At 44.7% G+C, this 17,029-nt stretch overlaps 1 protein-coding gene across 3 annotated transcripts in view; it reads left to right on the top strand.

The window, feature by feature from the left end:
- Positions 1-17,029, top strand: part of TTLL4 (tubulin tyrosine ligase like 4) — a 99,065-nt gene that overhangs the window by 34,766 nt on the left and 47,270 nt on the right. For 2 of the 3 annotated variants that reach the window (XM_089683564.1, XM_089683566.1), the window contains exons 8-12: positions 2,013-2,207; positions 5,007-5,089; positions 7,661-7,789; positions 8,154-8,276; positions 10,745-10,843. In XM_089683564.1, the coding sequence (XP_089539690.1) occupies positions 2,013-2,207; positions 5,007-5,089; positions 7,661-7,789; positions 8,154-8,276; positions 10,745-10,843 (629 nt within the window). The remainder of the gene's footprint in view (positions 1-2,012; positions 2,208-5,006; positions 5,090-7,660; positions 7,790-8,153; positions 8,277-10,744; positions 10,844-17,029) is intronic. The other variant, XM_089683565.1, reaches the window with a different exon arrangement.

Below are 17,029 nucleotides of genomic sequence, written 5' to 3'. Positions count from 1 at the left end.
ATTAACCTCCCTGGCGGTATTCCTGAGTGTAGCTCTGGGTTAACTTTCAGTACCAAAAGCGGTAACCCCGAGCTACACTCGGAATTACCCTGCAGCATTGCTCAGGGATTCCCTCCAGCACTTACCTTGTCCTGCCCTCCTGCGATGTCCCCCCTGCAGCATCCCCGGCCATCTCCTCCAGCCTCCATCCGTCTGCGACGTCGGGACATACGGGGGACGGAACCGGTGGGAAATGAAAAAATTTTAAAACTGCCATTCATTCAATATAGTAAAACATTACCTCCTAGATTGTAAGCTCGAAAGAGCAGGGCCCTCGATCCCCTCGTGTTTTGCATTGTATTGGTATTGTTCTGTCACATGTTCTGTCCCCCTTTGTAATGTACAGCGCTGAGCGAACTATTGGCGCTTTATAAATACTGTATAATAATAATAATTACTGTATCAAACCATTTCACATACATTTTGTCCCGAGTGCTTTGTCCGGCGCCCTGCCTGCATTTTTACTGTTCTTTCTGCCTGGAAACTGAGAAATGTCCATGGCGTCCAAAAAGCGTCCCTTTAGGTCAAAAGCAGTTTTAGACCGGCTAGAGAACAGCGATAGTAAATTAGAACCACTTGCAGAATTGAGTGATAATCATTTGTGGGGGAAATTCATCATCAGACACTGAAAACAAATCTGTGACTGAGCTCAGTGATGTGCGAACTTGGCGCTATATTTCACATTTCAGTGTTTTTGGTTTGATTATATTATTGAATTAAATTTATTATTATTTTATTTTTAATGATTATTTATTATAATTTCGTGTTTCGAATTTTATCATACGCTGGATGTTTACTAGACTTTTGTACGGACAGATTTCAGTGAGTTATTCCTAAGAATTACAGGCCTACAATAAAAACAATGACATATTTCCATGCAAAAAAATGTACCGCTTTCAGCTCAGAAATATTGACATAATCAGACCGCCAGGGAGGTTAAGGTAAAAAAAAACATTTGCCTTTAGAACCACCAAACAGCCAATCTGGTACACACAGCCATGGCCCAGTCAGTCACTGAGATCACATTTTTTTCTTTTGGTGTTTTAACATGAATCTCCTGACCTATAGCTGCATGAATGCATGTGTTGCAGTGCTGCCGCTTCATTGGCTGATTGGATAGTTGAATGAATTGAAAGATAAATTGCGTGCGGGCGTATGTTAGGTACCTGGAAAGCACCAATCTAGTTTCACTATCTAAGGTGGTCTTTTTCAACCAGGATTCTTCCAGATGTTCTAGGGTTCCTTGAGCAGGGAGCAATTTATGCCTCTCAAATAAGTGAGCGCTCACACCAGTGATCTTTTTTCCATTGACTAGCAATAGTAAGGGGCATTCTTCCCACTGCTCAGTAATGGTAAGGGGCATTCTTCCCACTGCTCAGTAATGGTAAGGGGCATTCTTCCCACTGCTCAGTAATGGTAAGGGGCATTCTTCCCACTGCTCAGTAATGGTAAGGGGCATTCTTCCCACTGCTCAGTAATGGTAAGGGGCATTCTTCCCACTGCTCAGTAATGGTAAGGGGCATTCTTCCCACTGCTCAGTAATGGTAAGGGGCATTCTTCGCACTCACTAGCTGTGTAATAGTGCCCTTCAGTGAACAGTCTAAGGGGTCAGTTTCCACTGACCACTAGGGAACAGCACAATTTTCACTGTGTTCCTCTTCTGGTTATTATTGTACACAACCTCAATTCCAAAAAAGTTGGGATGCTGTGTAAAATCTACAAAAAAGCAGAATGCAATGTTGTGACCAGCCCTGGGTGTCAAATACTCCAAATATGCCTGGTTCTGTATTCTTTATTTATTCTTTGCGCTACAATTTACTGTTCACCCTAATGTCTCGTGTAATATTAACAGAAATTCTTTTTAAGATCTGAAAGTTATTTCAGGGGTTCCTCCATTTCTAAAGGTTAAGAAAGGCTAATCCTAAGCTTAGACCGCACTGTTTAAAATCTTTTCTTTTTTTTTTCCATTCCAGCTGAATCATTTCCCAGGGTCCTTTCAGATTGGCAGGAAGGATCGTCTTTGGAGGAATTTGTCAAAGATGCAGGCTCGGTTTGGACGCAAAGAGTTCAACTTCTTCCCGCAGTCATTTGTTCTTCCTCAGGACATCAAGCTGTTGAAAAAAGCTTGGGAGGAGGGGGGAACACGGCAGAAATGGATCGTTAAGCCGGTATGGGGTCATAAATTATAAGAACAGAAAGGGCAGAATTAACTTTATGTAAACTTTACAAAACTGCTTCATTTTTTACCCAGCTCCTCTGTTGCCGTGATGTATGTATTCCATCTTCTCTTCTGATATTCATGAAGCCTTTCTGAGTCAAGCAGGACCTGACATTAGGCACATTAAAAATAGCTCGGGTCATTTAACATGTCCATACAAATCTAGTAGGTTCATAAATACATCTTCTAGAACATTCAATTCTTTATCTGGGCATGAGAGAAGACTCTCGCGCATACAGCTCCAAGTATAAATTACTATAATTGCTAATGTCCTGTGAATAACATTTTATCCACATTCAATAAAGCTAAACTTTGGGCACAAAAACGTTAAATATATTCCTCAATAGCCACAAAGGATCTAAATCCATTTTGTGTACATCAAATGACTTTGTGAACCTAGTGATGATGGCATAATTTCAGACTGCTTGCAGAAAATTATGGGAAGGTGCAGCGAGAAGAACAGTCACTCTGCACAAGGAGAGAGCCTCAGTGACTGGTCTTTATTACAGGAAGCTCCTACACTGTGGCATAGTGTCACACTGGGTTACTGCCAGAGGCAGACTGACCATTCCGTCACTCAGGCACTGCCCGAGGGCTTTGGGTCGGTAGGGGCCCCTTGAAAGGCTCCACACATTTAACACAGTATCTTTACGTCTGTCTGAATAATGTGTCCTCCTGAAACCAGGACACATTATTTAGACAGGAATGTGGCTCAGAGCAGGGAGTCTGAGATGGGAGCAGATAAGGAGCCAGGACTGTCAGTGACAAGAGGAGAGCATGGAAGGAGGCAGCAGCAGTAGAAGCCCCCGATCCAGGAAGGAGCTCATATTAGGTGAATAGACACTGACTGACTCTCTGTCCCCCTCCCCTCCTCCTCCCTCTCTCCTCCCTCCCTCTCTCCTCCCTCTCCTCCTCCCTCCCCCTCCCTCTCTCCTCCCTCCCCCCTCCCTCTCTCCTCCCTCCCCCCCCTCCCTCTCTCCTCCCTCCCCCCCCTCCCTCTCTCCTCCCTCCCCCCCCTCCCTCTCTCCTCCCTCCCCCCCCTCCCTCTCTCCTCCCTCCCCCCTCCCTCTCTCCTCCCTCCCCCCCTCTCCTCCCTCCCCCCCTCTCTCCTCCCTCCCCCCCCTCCCTCTCTCCTCCCTCCCCCCCTCCCTCTCTCCTCCCTCCCCCCCTCCCTCTCTCCTCCCTCCCCCCCTCCCTCTCTCCTCCCTCCCCCCCTCCCTCTCTCCTCCCTCCCCCCCTCCCTCTCTCCTCCCTCCCCCCCTCCCTCTCTCCTCCCTCCCCCCCTCCCTCTCTCCTCCCTCCCCCCCTCCCTCTCTCCTCCCTCCCCCCCTCCCTCTCTCCTCCCTCCCCCCCTCCCTCTCTCCTCCCTCCCCCCTCCCTCTCTCCTCCCTCCCCCCTCCCTCTCTCCTCCCTCCCCCCTCCCTCTCTCCTCCCTCCCCCCTCCCTCTCTCCTCCCTCCCCCCTCCCTCTCTCCTCCCTCCCCCCCTCCCTCTCTCCTCCTTCCCCCCCCTCTCTCCTCCCTCCCCCCCTCTCCCCCCCCCCCTCTCTCCTCCCTCCCTCTCTCCTCCCTCCCCCCTCCCTCCCTCTCTCCCCCCTCCCTCCCTCTCTCCCCCCTCTCTCCTCCCTCCCTCTCTCCTCCCTCCCCCCTCCCTCCCTCTCTCCTCCCTCCCCCCTCCCTCCCTCTCTCCTCCCTCCCCCCTCCCTCCCTCTCTCCTCCCTCCCCTCTCTCCTCCCTCCCCCCTCTCCCCCCTCTCTCTCCTTCCCCTCTCTCTCCTTCCCCTCTCTCTCCTTCCCCTCTCTCTCCTTCCCCTCTCTCTCCTTCCCCCCTCTCTCCTTCCCCCCTCTCTCTCCTCCCCCCCCCCTCTCTCCTCCCCCCCCCCCCTCTCTTTCTCTCCCCCCCCCCCCTCTTTCTCTCCTTCTCTCCCCTTATAAATATGTGATTTTGCATTTCCTGTCATTGCTTCCTAGAGATGTCAATCACCGGATCCCGGCCAGCGATTCATGGCCGGGATTTGGTGATCGGTAGAGAAGTTGACAGGGGAGAGATCTGTGTGTAAACAACACAGGTCTCTATCATGTCAGCAGGAATGTGCTGCTTTGTATCTCTACAAAGCAGATGTCCTTTTCAGAATGAGGCCAGCAATGACACCCCTCTAATGCAATGAAGCCAGCTACTTCCCTGGCAAGAGTTCTTTATTGGCTACATTGCAGGATTCAGCAGTAACACGCTAGCGTGTTTCGGCTGAAGCCTCGCTCAGAGCATGTTTGTTCAAACACAGAACGCTCACTATAATAGAAATCCTCTTCCTTCAAACACATTAGGAAAACAGGTGTGGATAATTAAAACCTATTAAACCACTCAATCTATTGTGTGAATGACAGAGCAATGGCTACAACAACCAAAATCAATCATCCTACAGAAAAATAGCTAACAATAATAATAAAAATAATAACAATGAAAATTGATGAAACTCCGTTTAGGACTATACATAGTCAGACCAACATCTTTAACCAAAATGAAGATATTTAAACACAAAATTGCTGCACTATCTCAGTATTGGTGTCACCCTCTTTGTGATAATTCACAAGACCGGCATTTTTAACCTATATGGAAACATTTAAATAAAAAATTGCTGCTTTAACTCAATAATGTCAGTCTGTGTGATATATTGCAAAAACTAGTCAGAACAGCATTTTTGACCAGAATAGAAACAACTGTATTACAATTTGATATATCTTTTGTTCTCAGCCAGCGTCAGCCAGAGGAATGGGGATCCAGGTTATACACAAGTGGAGCCAGCTTCCAAAGAAGAGGCCACTGCTGGTTCAAAGGTAGGCAGCACACAACCTGACACACCAAAAATACTGTTGCACTGGCTTATCGAATAGACCTTTAAAGCCCAACTCTAGGCAGGAAAAAAATGATCCCTTGCAGTGGGTTGTGGCTGCACTGCAAGTATTAACAGCTCATTTTGTCTAGGGAAGCGTAGAAACTTACCTTGCTTACCTGATCCAACGATCCAGCAGTGTACTGTCCTTCAGCGTCCTCACATTCAAAGCAGGGCTATGGACCATGCTCTGATCTCAGAATCCTAGAGTTGGGGGGGGGGGTCTACCTACAGGTGGGTTTGGGTAAGAATTTTTATTCTCCTATACATAATTGCGCAATTAACCAGTTGCAGTGCGTACACAACCATACTGCAAAGGATCACCAATTAAATTCATCTTTGCACAGTGGCTAAATGGTTAGCACTTCCGCCTGGCAGTACTAGGGTTGTTGGTTTGAATCCCAATCACGGCACCACCTGCCTGGAGTTTGCATGTTCTCCCTGTGCCTGCCTGGGTTTCCTCCGGGTACTCCAGTTTCCTCCCACACTCCAAAGACATGCTGGTAGGTTAATTGGTTCCTCTCTAAATTGTCCCTAGTATGTGTATGTATGAATGTGAGTTAGGGACCTTAGATTGTACGCCCCTTGAGGGTTAGGGACTGATGTGAATGTACAATATATATGTAAAGCGGTGTAAATTGATGGCGCTATATAAGTACCTGTAATAAATAAAAAATACTTGTCTAGCAGATCTTGGAAGTGATATAGAGCAACAGCAGCTCATTACACTGATCTACATTCTGTACTGATAAGAATGTCAATATTAAATTTATATCCTTGGTGTCCAACCTGCAGCACAAGAACTACCTGTGGCCCTTTGGTGTTTGAAGTGCCTCAGGCCCCAGCATTTGGTAGCTTGAGATTTGATAAAGGGCCTTTAATAATTCTCTCTAGCAGTTTTATCCAGCATGTGCCTAGTCTCTGACTGTCTCCTACTCTGACCACTTCCATTAGTAAACCTTTAGTTTGTAAATCTTGTGTAACATTACATGTAATGGCTATATACACTCACCGGCCACTCTAAGTACACCTGTTCAATTAATTGGTAACACAGTTTACTAATCAACCAATTACATGGCAGAAACTCCGTGCATTTAGGCATGTAGACGTTGTGAAGACGACTTGCTGAAGATCAAACCGAGCAAGAAAAATAAGGAAGAAAATGGATTTAAGTGACTGTGAATGTGGCATGGTTGTTGGTGCCAGAAGGGTTGCTGTGAGTATTTCAGAAACTGCTGATCTACTGGGATTTTCATACAAAACTATCTCTAAGGTTTACAGAGAATGGTCCGAAAAAGAGAAGATATCCAGTTGTGTTGATGAAAGTGCCTTGCTGATGTCAGAGGAGAATGGGCAAACAGGTTTGTGATGATAGAAAGGCAACAGTAACTCAGATAACTACTCATTACAACCAAGGTATGCAGAATACCATCTTTGAACACACAACACATTAAAGCAGATGGGCTACAGCAGCAGAAGCTCATACTGAGTGCCATTCCTGTCAGCTAAGAACAGGAAACGATGGCTAAAATTCACAAAGGCTCACCAAAATTGGACAACAGAAGATTGGAAAAACGTTGTTCTGATGAGTTTCAATTTCAGCTGCGACTTTCATATTGTGGGGTCAGTATTTGGAATAAACAACATGAAAGCATGGATCCATCCTGCCTTGTATCAACAGTTCAGGCTGGTGGTGGTGTAATGGTATGGTGGATCCATCTTGCCTTGTATCAACAGTTCAGGCTGGTGGTGGCGGTGTCATGGTGTGGTGGATCCATCCTGCCTTGTATCAACAGTTCAGGCTGGTGGTGGTGTCATGGTGTGGTGGATCCATCCTGCCTTGTATCAACAGTTCAGGCTGGTGGTGGTGTCATGGTGTGGTGGATCCATCCTGCCTTGTATCAACAGTTCAGGCTGGTGGTGGTGTAATGGTGTGGGGGAGATTTTCTTAGCACACTTTGGGCCCCTTAGTACCAAATGAGCATCATGTAAACGCCACAGCCTATCTGAGTATGGTTTCTGATCATGTCCATCACTTTATGACTCCAGTGTTCCCATCTTCTGATGGCTCCTTCCAGCAGGATAATTAATGCACCATGTCACAAAGATCAGATCATCTCAAACTGGTTTCTTGAACATGACAGTGAGGTCACTGTACTCCATCGGCCTCCACAGTCACCAGATCTCCATCCAGCACATTTGGGATGTGGTGGAACAAGAGATTCTCATCATGGATGTGCAGCTGACCAATCTGCAGCAACTGCATGATGCTATCATGTCAATATGTAGCAAAATCGCTGAGAAATGTTTCCAACACCTTTTTGAATCCAATCCATGAAGAATTAAGACAGTTCTGAAGGCAAAAGGGGGTCCAACATGGCAATAGCAAGGTGAACCTAATAAAGTGGCCGGTGAGTGTATATGCTCCTCTGTGTAAGGGCCGCATTTGAGGTCACCTATACCTTGTAAGTTGACAATCATTAGTGCATATTCAGCTTTCATTGTATGCTTTCAGGTACCTGCACAAACCCTACCTCATCAGTGGCAGCAAGTTTGACTTGAGGATTTATGTTTACGTGACGTCCTATGACCCCCTGAGAGTGTATCTGTTTACCGATGGCTTGGTGCGGTTTGCCAGCTGCAAGTAGGTCTCTTTTCTTTTACATACTGTCATTTCTGATCAAGTGGCAGATATTGAGGGGGTGTCATATCTACGTACAGAATTTTTTTTTCCTTTTTCCAGCCAACTATTTCTGTATAAGGTGTATTTACTTTTATAGTGAATGTTACATTTAAATTGTATGACTTCATGGGACTGGTCTTATTCCATAATGTGCATAAATGGACTGAATCAGAGGCAGTATTCAACCAGTCGGGGTCTTCTGTGCCATTCTTCTGTCAGATGTTCTTTATTCTAAAACCTATAGGTCACTGCATGGCCTACCCAAGATGCATATCTCCACAGTTTTCTGTTTAATTTGTAATCCCCATACCATCTGTCTTCCCAGGTATTCATCTTCCATGAAAAGTCTGAGCAACAAGTTCATGCACTTAACAAACTACAGTGTCAATAAGAAAAATGTAGACTACAAGGCCAATACAGACGAGACCGCTTGCCAAGGACATAAATGGTACGTTGAGCTAGATCCCAGAGTCCTATTTAAGTCCTGTGAATTTTGGGGGAGAACAAATGAAAGTTGAAATCAGGAGCCTTCCAGTCCAACCTAAGAGCAAACGTACATTTCCTTAGAGCTATCCAATGTCTAAGCTTCAAAATCTGATCATACCCTAGTAGAATTTCAGCTGAAGAATGTTTATATGATTTTCTGATTTAGTGCGGTCAAATCAACATTCTTTTTCAATTGTAGTGACAAGAAAATTCAAAGGAGTGGGATGCAAATTTTATTGTTGAGTGATCAAATTTCTAGCAGTGATTTGCAAGTCTACAAATGTATGGACAGCTTAACCCCTTTGCTCCGGCGCCTCCAGGTCCTTTAACTGGTTTCAGAAGCCAGGAGGCGGGGCGGGATTTTAGAGTCATGTGACCGCCGTGTTACGGCGGTCACATGATCAGAAAAGGTCCCGATCGCAAGGGGAGATCAGGACCATTCCGTGAGTCACGGACATATCTGCTGGGCATTCGCAGGGCGTGTGCTCTCGACACATATGTATTTACAAATATTCGGCGTCAAGGCCCAGACACCGAGAGGCCGCGTAATTGTGTGCACGCAGTATCTAGGGGTTAAGTATACATGCCTGGAGGGGAGGAAAGTTGGGCTATGAGTTGGGTGAAATGGCAATGTCTTAGTGTGGTTGTGAAGGCTCAATGTCTGCCTGTTACCCTCATGCATTCTATGCATGAAGGTAAAATTCCTTCTGTGTGCAGCAGAATATTCCCCCCCAACACTTACCTGAGCCCCATTGTGATCCTGCATTGTGCACAAGAGCTTCGGCTTTCCGGGAACTCTCCCTCATTTACTGAGACTGACAGCACAGGGAGAATCGCTCCCACTGCTGTCACAGCCAGTGAGGCAATGAGGAGAGAAAGGGGGGGGGCCCGAGCCGCGGCCCTCTGTGTGAATGGACACGCTCCGGACAATTTTTAATATTGATTGGACTCCGGGGGTGGGGAATATACTACAGGAGATGACCAGAGACTGTGGATGTACTACAGGAGATGACCAGAGACTGCTGATGTACTACAGGAAATGATCATAGACCTCTCAGCAATGCACAGCTTTACAGCTGGTGAACAACAGCTCAGGGTTTAAGATCTCAGTCCACAGGCAGAAACAAAGTCTGCAAGCTTTTGACAGTGATTGAATTTGGGGCCAAAATGACGGGTCAGAGTCCAGAATTACACCTAGTACCCTGGCGTGAGGGTGGGCCTGATAGTTGAATTATTGATCTTGATGGAAAAGTCATGAAGGAGGGCACGGGGGAAATATTATCAGCTCGGTTTTCGAGAGATTGTAGTTAGTAAATATTTTTTTACTAATAAAAAGCAAAGGAAAAAACATCTGTTTTCAACTTTTTTCCACCCTTTTACAACCTAGAAGCCCTTGAAATAACTTTAATGTCATAGGGACCCCTGCTAATATTTATTATATCTACACCTCACAGTACATTACCATGAACAGTAAGCTGTACGTGTAAGAATATAAAAAAGACTTAAGAAATTTGGCATGGTTCCTGTATTTGACACCTAAGGCTGTTTCATACAACAAAATTTATCCAGTAACTATTAAATTAGCATTAGCATCCCCTCACATGGTGGTCAGTACAATAAAGCCCACTTACACTGCTGGTCAGTGGGAAAGTGTCTACATAGGTGGTCAGTGGAAATGAGACCATTGTATCAGTTGGTCAGTGGGATAAGTGTGCCCTTCCATTGGTGGTCAGTACATTAAAGCCCACTTACACTGCTGGTCAGTGGGAAAGTGTCTCTTTACATTGGTGGTCAGTGGAAGCGGGACCATTATATCGGTGGTCAGTGGGAGAAGTGTGCCCTTCCAGTGGTGGTCAGTGGGAGAAGGACCTTCTTACAGTGCTTGTCAGTGAAAGTAGTATCCACTTACACTGTTGGCTGGTGGAAAAGCACCCACTTACATTAGTGGTCATTGGAGAAGGGCCGCCTTACATTGGTCATTTGAAGAAGAGCCCCATTATACCAGTGGTCAGTGGGGGAAAATGCTCCACACTTTAGTGGTCAATGGAAATTCTATCACCCTTAAAGATGGGTAAAAAGTAACTGGTGCCAGTGATTACTTTTTTGAGAGGCAGAAATTACTCGGTGCTCAAGGAACCCCTATCCACCTCTAGAGAAACCCTGGGGTGCCAAATAACTCTGCTTGAGAGACTTGTGTTTGCCATAGAAAGAAATGTGTTTGTTTTTTTTTTTTTTTTTTTTTTTTGGGCTTATTTTCTAACCTGCAGGAGGAGTATTTGCGCTGGAAAAGAAATGGTTGCGTGAATTTTGGATTGACTCCAGTTCAGTTCTGTTTCTTGTTGCTTTATTCTGTTTTTGTTTTTTGCTTTTTTCTTTTCAGTCTAATCAATCAATGACAAAGCAGATATAAAAACCTTATTCTTTGTGCAGGGCTCTCAAGGCATTGTGGACCTACCTCAACCAGAAAGGATTCTGCAGTGAGAAGATCTGGGAAAAGATCAAAGAAATGGTGATAAAGACAATAATTGCGTGAGTGTGGGGATCCTGGACCAAATTCTCTTACTAGTTTTTTGTGTAAGCAAAGAGATAAGAACATCACAAGTTAGTGCCAATCCTGTAGAAGTTTTATAATGCTTGCTTGAAAGTCAGAAGATGAAGACAATGTGTTTGGGGAGCTCAGACCCCCCCCCCCCTCAAAAATAAAAGGGGGAGGGGGCGCAGTGCCCCACAACATTGCTTCAAAATTATGTAAAAAGCCATAGGGTAATCAGACACCGTAATATTATAGGATTGCAGTGTAATGCACAAGTCACATGATATACGTATTGGGGATCAACTATCATGAATGCAAGGGTGAAATTCATATGGTAATATTGCATATTGTACATGCAATAAGTAACTTGTTTGGGTGGTCTAATCAGAACAACAGTCCAGGTTTATAAGAAAGAGAAATAATAAATCTTCGAACAGAGTGAGGGCACTTATCAAATGAGTTAAAAAAAATCTATATACCATTTGTATATATAGAAAAAAATGTATGTATCAAATCCTATATAATTCTTATTCATAATACACCATATCTCAATGAGGAAAAATATCGTGCTGGATATCTATACTGATATGGACTGTGTAATGTGTTAGGAACATTAGGATGCCCCATTGTTTGATGGAAATGAAAATTCTCAACCTACAGAGGACTGAATTCAAAGACACCCCGAAAATCAAAGTGAAAAAATGATGCAGCAGGCGAGTCCATTTTGCTGAAATTTCATTGAAGCAACTCAAAATGGTCCTCAGTAGTTCGTATGGCCCCCACGTGCTTGTATGCATGTCTGACAACATCAGGGCATCCGAATGAGATGACGGATGGTGTCCTGGGGGATTTCCTCCCAGATCTGGACCAGGGCATCACTGAGCTCCTGGACAGTCGGAGGTGCAACCTGGTGGCGTTGGATGGACCAAAACGTGGTATCCCAAAGGTGTTCTATTGGATTTAGGTCAGGCAATCGTAGGGGCCATTCAATAGTATCAATTCCTTCATCCTCAAGGAACTGCCTGCATACTCTTCCCACATGAGACTGGGTGTTGTCGTGCACCAGGAGGAACCCAGGACCCACTGCACCAGTGTAGGGTCTGACAATGGGTCCAAGGATTTCATCCCAATACTTATTGGAAGTCGGGGTGCCATTGTCTAGCCTGTAGAGGTCTGTGCGTCCCTCCTTGGATATGCCTTTCTAGACCATCACTGACCCACCACCAAAACGGTCATGCTGAACCATGTTACAGGCAGCAGAACGTTCTCCACGGCTTCTCCAGACCCTTTCACGTCTGTCACATGTGCTCAGGGTGAACCTGCTCTCATCTGTGAAAAGCACAGGGTGCCAGTGGTGGACCTGGCGATTCTGGTGTTCAATGGCAAATGCCAATGGAGCTCTATGGTGCCGGGCAGTGAGCACAGGGCCCGCTAGAGAACGTCGGATCCCAGGCCACCCTCATGAAGTCTGTTTCTTATTTGGCCATTTTGTATGGATCTGGCAGTGCTCACCTGTTCCTCCTTGCACAAAAACGCAGATACCTGCCCTGCTGAAGGGTTAAGGACCTTCTATGGCCCTGTCCAGCTCTCCTAAAGTAGCTGCCTATCTCCTGGAATCTCCTTCATGCTCTTAAAACTGTGATGGGAGACCCAGCAAACCTTTTGGCAATGGCATGTATTGATGTGCCATCCTGGAGGAGTTGGGGCTGCCTGTGCAACCTCTGTAGGGTCCAGGTATTGCCTCATACTACCAGTAGTGACACTGGCCCTAACCAAATGCAAAACTAGTGAAAAACAGTCAGAAAAGATGAGTAGGGAAAAAAATGTCAGTGACCTCCACCTGTAAAATCATTCCTAATTTGGGGGTCGTCTCATTGTTGCCCATCTAGTGCACCTGTTGTTAATTTCATTAACACCAAAGCAGCTGAAACTGATTAACAACCCCCTCTGCTACTTACCTGACCAGATCAATATCCCAGGAGTTTCATTGACTTGATACTTTACTCTGATTAAAAAGTGTTCCTTTAATTTTTTTGAGCAGTGTGTTTAGCCAGTATTATACAAAAATATCCATAGTTTTTTAGACAACTAGATCCTAATTAACAATAATTCAACTACAGGTGAGTCTAATTATTCATTAAACAGGTGCCCAGCAGAAAGGTGATTATAAAAGGGTGTTATGTAACAAAGAAAACCCCTCCCATTTCATGCTGTCAGCCATGGCACCACATGGAAGAGAAATGTCTCAAGGCCTGAGAAAGAAAATAATTTATTTTCACAAGAAAGGAGAAGGTTACAAGAAGATCATCAAAGCATTACATATCAGTCAGAATACTGTGGCAAGAGTGGTACAAAAATTTAACAAAGATGGAACTGCATCCATCTCACAGAGGCGTCCAGGCCGTCCACAGAAGTTAACACCTTATGAGAAGAGTTGAAGAAAATCGCCATGCAAGTTCACTGCAGTTAGCTAAAGAAGTAGAAAGCAAAACTGGGGTGATTGTTTCATGTGACACAATATGGTGTACACTGCACAGGAATGGCATGCATGAGTGTCGTCCACAAAGCAAGCTTCTCTTTATGCCCATGCACAAAAAAGCCCACCTAGAATTAGCCAGGGCCCATGCTGAAAATGAAGATTACTGGGACTCTGTACTCTGGAGTGATGAGACCAAGATCAATGTTTTTGGAACTGATGGCTTAAAAACTGTATGGCATCGCAAAGCTGAGAAGTACAAAGAAAAATGAAAGTTGCCTACAGTGAAACATGGTTGCAGTGTCCTTCTTTGGGGCTGCATGTGTCGGGGAGCTGCATTTCATTGATGCTACCGTCACTCCGTGCCCTTATTCGTTGTGCACTTTTCCAACAAAAAAAACCCAACTAAGGCCACTGTTGCATTTCTGAAGAACAGGTGATTCAGTGGCCAAGTATATCTCCTGATCTGAACCCAGTCGAACACCTATGGGGAATTCTGAACAGGCAAGTTGAGCATCACTCTCCATCCAGCATCCCAGCTCTAAAAGAGGTCGTTCTTGAAGAATGGAAAAATATAGATGTTGCAATATGTCACCAACTTGTTCATTTCATGTCTAGAAGATTTGGTGCTGTCCTTACAAATCATAGAGGAAATCATATAGAGGTATCTACAGTAAATCATTGCTTGCTTAGGGCATCCTGAGTGGAACCCTGTGAGGAAGTATGTAATGGGAGAGGGTGGTCTCAAGGAGAAGACAAGTTACTATGTTAAAATGTAATGTTAGTGCCACACCGCTGATCTTGAAGACCAAAGTAGTAGCTTTTTTTTTTTTTTTTTTAACTCCTTAACAGGATCACATGAAATTAAACAGTTAATGCATTTCAGGGGTAAGAGCAGCCCCCCATCATTGAGATTTTAAAAGTTACATGAATGTGCATAGAACTCTAAGCTTATTGAAAAGATATGTCTGCTGGGTTTCCTGTGTTTAGAAAAAATAACATTTGCAGCAGACTGTTTCATTGCATGCTGTCATTAATGGTTGTTTTATTCCATGTTTATAATTAAAGACTGTCACTGTGAACTACCCGTGGTATGGTGTTTAATACTGACACTGTCATTTGTGTGATCTTTATTTAAGAAAGGAACATCCAGTAACCCATACCAGATAAGTGAGCCATAATCTACCCTAGTCTGGGCTACTCTCAGCTGATGACAGATGATACCTGGTTATGTGTTATTGCTACGTGTCTAATCCTGCCGGTCTCATTCAGGGTTTCTTGTAATCCTAGGGTTCTCCAAAGGTTACTAGAGGTTCCTTGAACTGTGGCTAATTAACCTCCTATTTTGATTGTGCTTGCATATTTCCAGAGCCAGCACCAGTTGGCAGAGTCAGTTGCATGAAACCATTGATCCGTTTATCTACCTGGGAAGGTGGAATGCTGACCGCTGCTATAAGGGGGCTTTCTTTCCAATTACCACCAATGAAAGGGGCATTTTTTTTCAACTAATTTCCAATAAACTGTTTTATATTTCATTATTTTTATAGAAAACATAACCCACCCACTTGATGGGTTGTAGCAAAACAGTCAAAGTAATGGATCATATAGTCACATAATAATACATTGACCAATAATGTAGTAAACAATAAGTCGGAAACCACAATAGGGTATAGTCGAGTTTAAGCAATTATTCTATTATTATTATTATTATTACATCGAGTTTATATAGCGCCAAAAGGGTTTGCTCAGCGCTGTACAATATAGGGGGGACAATACATGGCACAGTACAACAATAACAAACAACATACGAGGGGTAAGAGGGCCCTACTCTTTCGAGCTTACAATCTTGATTCTATCAATGAAATGGGTGTGGGTATTATCATATAACCAATTAACAAAGGTAGAGATACCGAAAATAACGAAAGAATTGAAAGAGAGGGTAAAGAATAAATCTGAAAAGAAGAAAAAGAGAGAAGAAAGAAAGCAATAAACCGTTTTAAGCAGGTGTTCCCCTAGACCTGAGAAGTATCAGGGGTCTCCAAACTTTCTAAACAAAGGGCCAGTTTACTATCCTTCAGACTTTGAGGGGGGTAGACTATGGCCAGCAAGAGTAGAAAATGCCCAAGAATCAATGGGAATAAACATCACTCTTGTCAGTGGGAGGAATGTTGCCACTTTGTTGGTAATAGGAGAAGGAACAGTGCCCCCCCATTGGTGTCAGTGGGAGGAATAGTGTCCCATCATTGGTATCAGTGGGAGGAATAGTGCCCCATCATTGGTATCAGTGGGAGGAATAGTGCCCCATCATTGGTATCAGTGGGAGGAATAGTGCCCCATCATTGGTATCAGTGGGAGGAATAGTGCCCCATCATTGGTATCAGTGGGAGGAATAGTGCCCCATCATTGGTATCAGTGGGAGGAATAGTGCCCCATCATTGGTATCAGTGGGAGGAATAGTGCCCCATCATTGGTATCAGTGGGAGGAATAGTTCCCCATCATTGGTATCAGTGGGAGGAATAGTGCCCCATCATTGGTGTCAGTGGGAGGAATAGTGCCCCATCATTGGTATCAGTGGGAGGAATAGTGCCCCATCATTGGTATCAGTGGGAGGAATAGTGCCCCATCATTGGTATCAGTGGGAGGAATAGTGCCCCATCATTGGTATCAGTGGGAGGAATAGTGCCCCATCATTGGTATCAGTGGGAGGAATAGTGCCCCATCATTGGTATCAGTGGGAGGAATAGTGCCCCATCATTGGTATCAGTGGGAGGAATAGTGCCCCATCATTGGTATCAGTGGGAGGAATAGTGCCCCATCATTGGTATCAGTGGGAGGAATAGTTCCCCATCATTGGTATCAGTGGGAGGAATAGTGCCCCATCATTGTTGTCAGTGGGAGAAATAGTGCCCCATCATTGGTATCAGTGGGAGGAATAGTGCCCCATCATTGGTATCAGTGGGAGGAATAGTGCCCCATCATTGGTATCAGTGGGAGGAATAGTGCCCCATCATTGGCGTCAGTGGGAGGAATAGTGCCCCGTCATTGGTATCAGAGGAAGGAATAGTGCTCCATCATTGGTATTAGTGGGAAGAATAGTGCCCCATCATTGGTGTCGGTGGGAGGAATAGTGCCCCATCATTGGTATTAGTGGAAAGAATATTGCCCTATTGCTGGTATCAGTGATAGGAATTAAGCCCTATTGTTGGTGTCAGTGGGTGGAATAGTACCTTGTATCGGTGGTAGAAATAGTCCCCCAAGGGCCAGATAAAAGCAAGCAAAGGGCCTCATCCAACCCCCAGGCTGTAGTTTGGAGACCACTGTTCTAGAGTAAAAAGATGAGCCTGGTTTAACTGAACAAATTTTGGAGACTCCCCACAATGTTCTGCAGACACTGTTGGGATTTTCCTCATCTTTCCTCCACATCAGTATATGAACAAGACACCTAGAGTAAAATGGACTTTTAGCCATGATGTGCTGCCCTGCTGTGCAGCACATTCATTCTATTACACGGGTGTGAATAGTGTTAGAAGTACTGCCCTTCCTGATTGAAATGCTTTCAAGCTTTCTTGAACTTGTGTCTTAAATCGGCTAAATAAACTTTATGCAATAAAACAAAGTCTGTGGAAAATCTTTGTTCTTTTTGTTGAAAATCAGCCACAGTTCTCCTTTACACCATACTAGTAGGGACAAAATATTTTACTGTAC

This window comes from Staurois parvus, unplaced genomic scaffold (assembly GCF_062004578.1).
Source record: "Staurois parvus isolate SC_StPar_1 unplaced genomic scaffold, SC_StPar_1.0 ptg000315l, whole genome shotgun sequence".
Classification (NCBI taxonomy): Eukaryota; Metazoa; Chordata; class Amphibia; order Anura; family Ranidae; genus Staurois; species Staurois parvus.
This window is presented reverse-complemented; position numbering and strand designations above follow the sequence as displayed.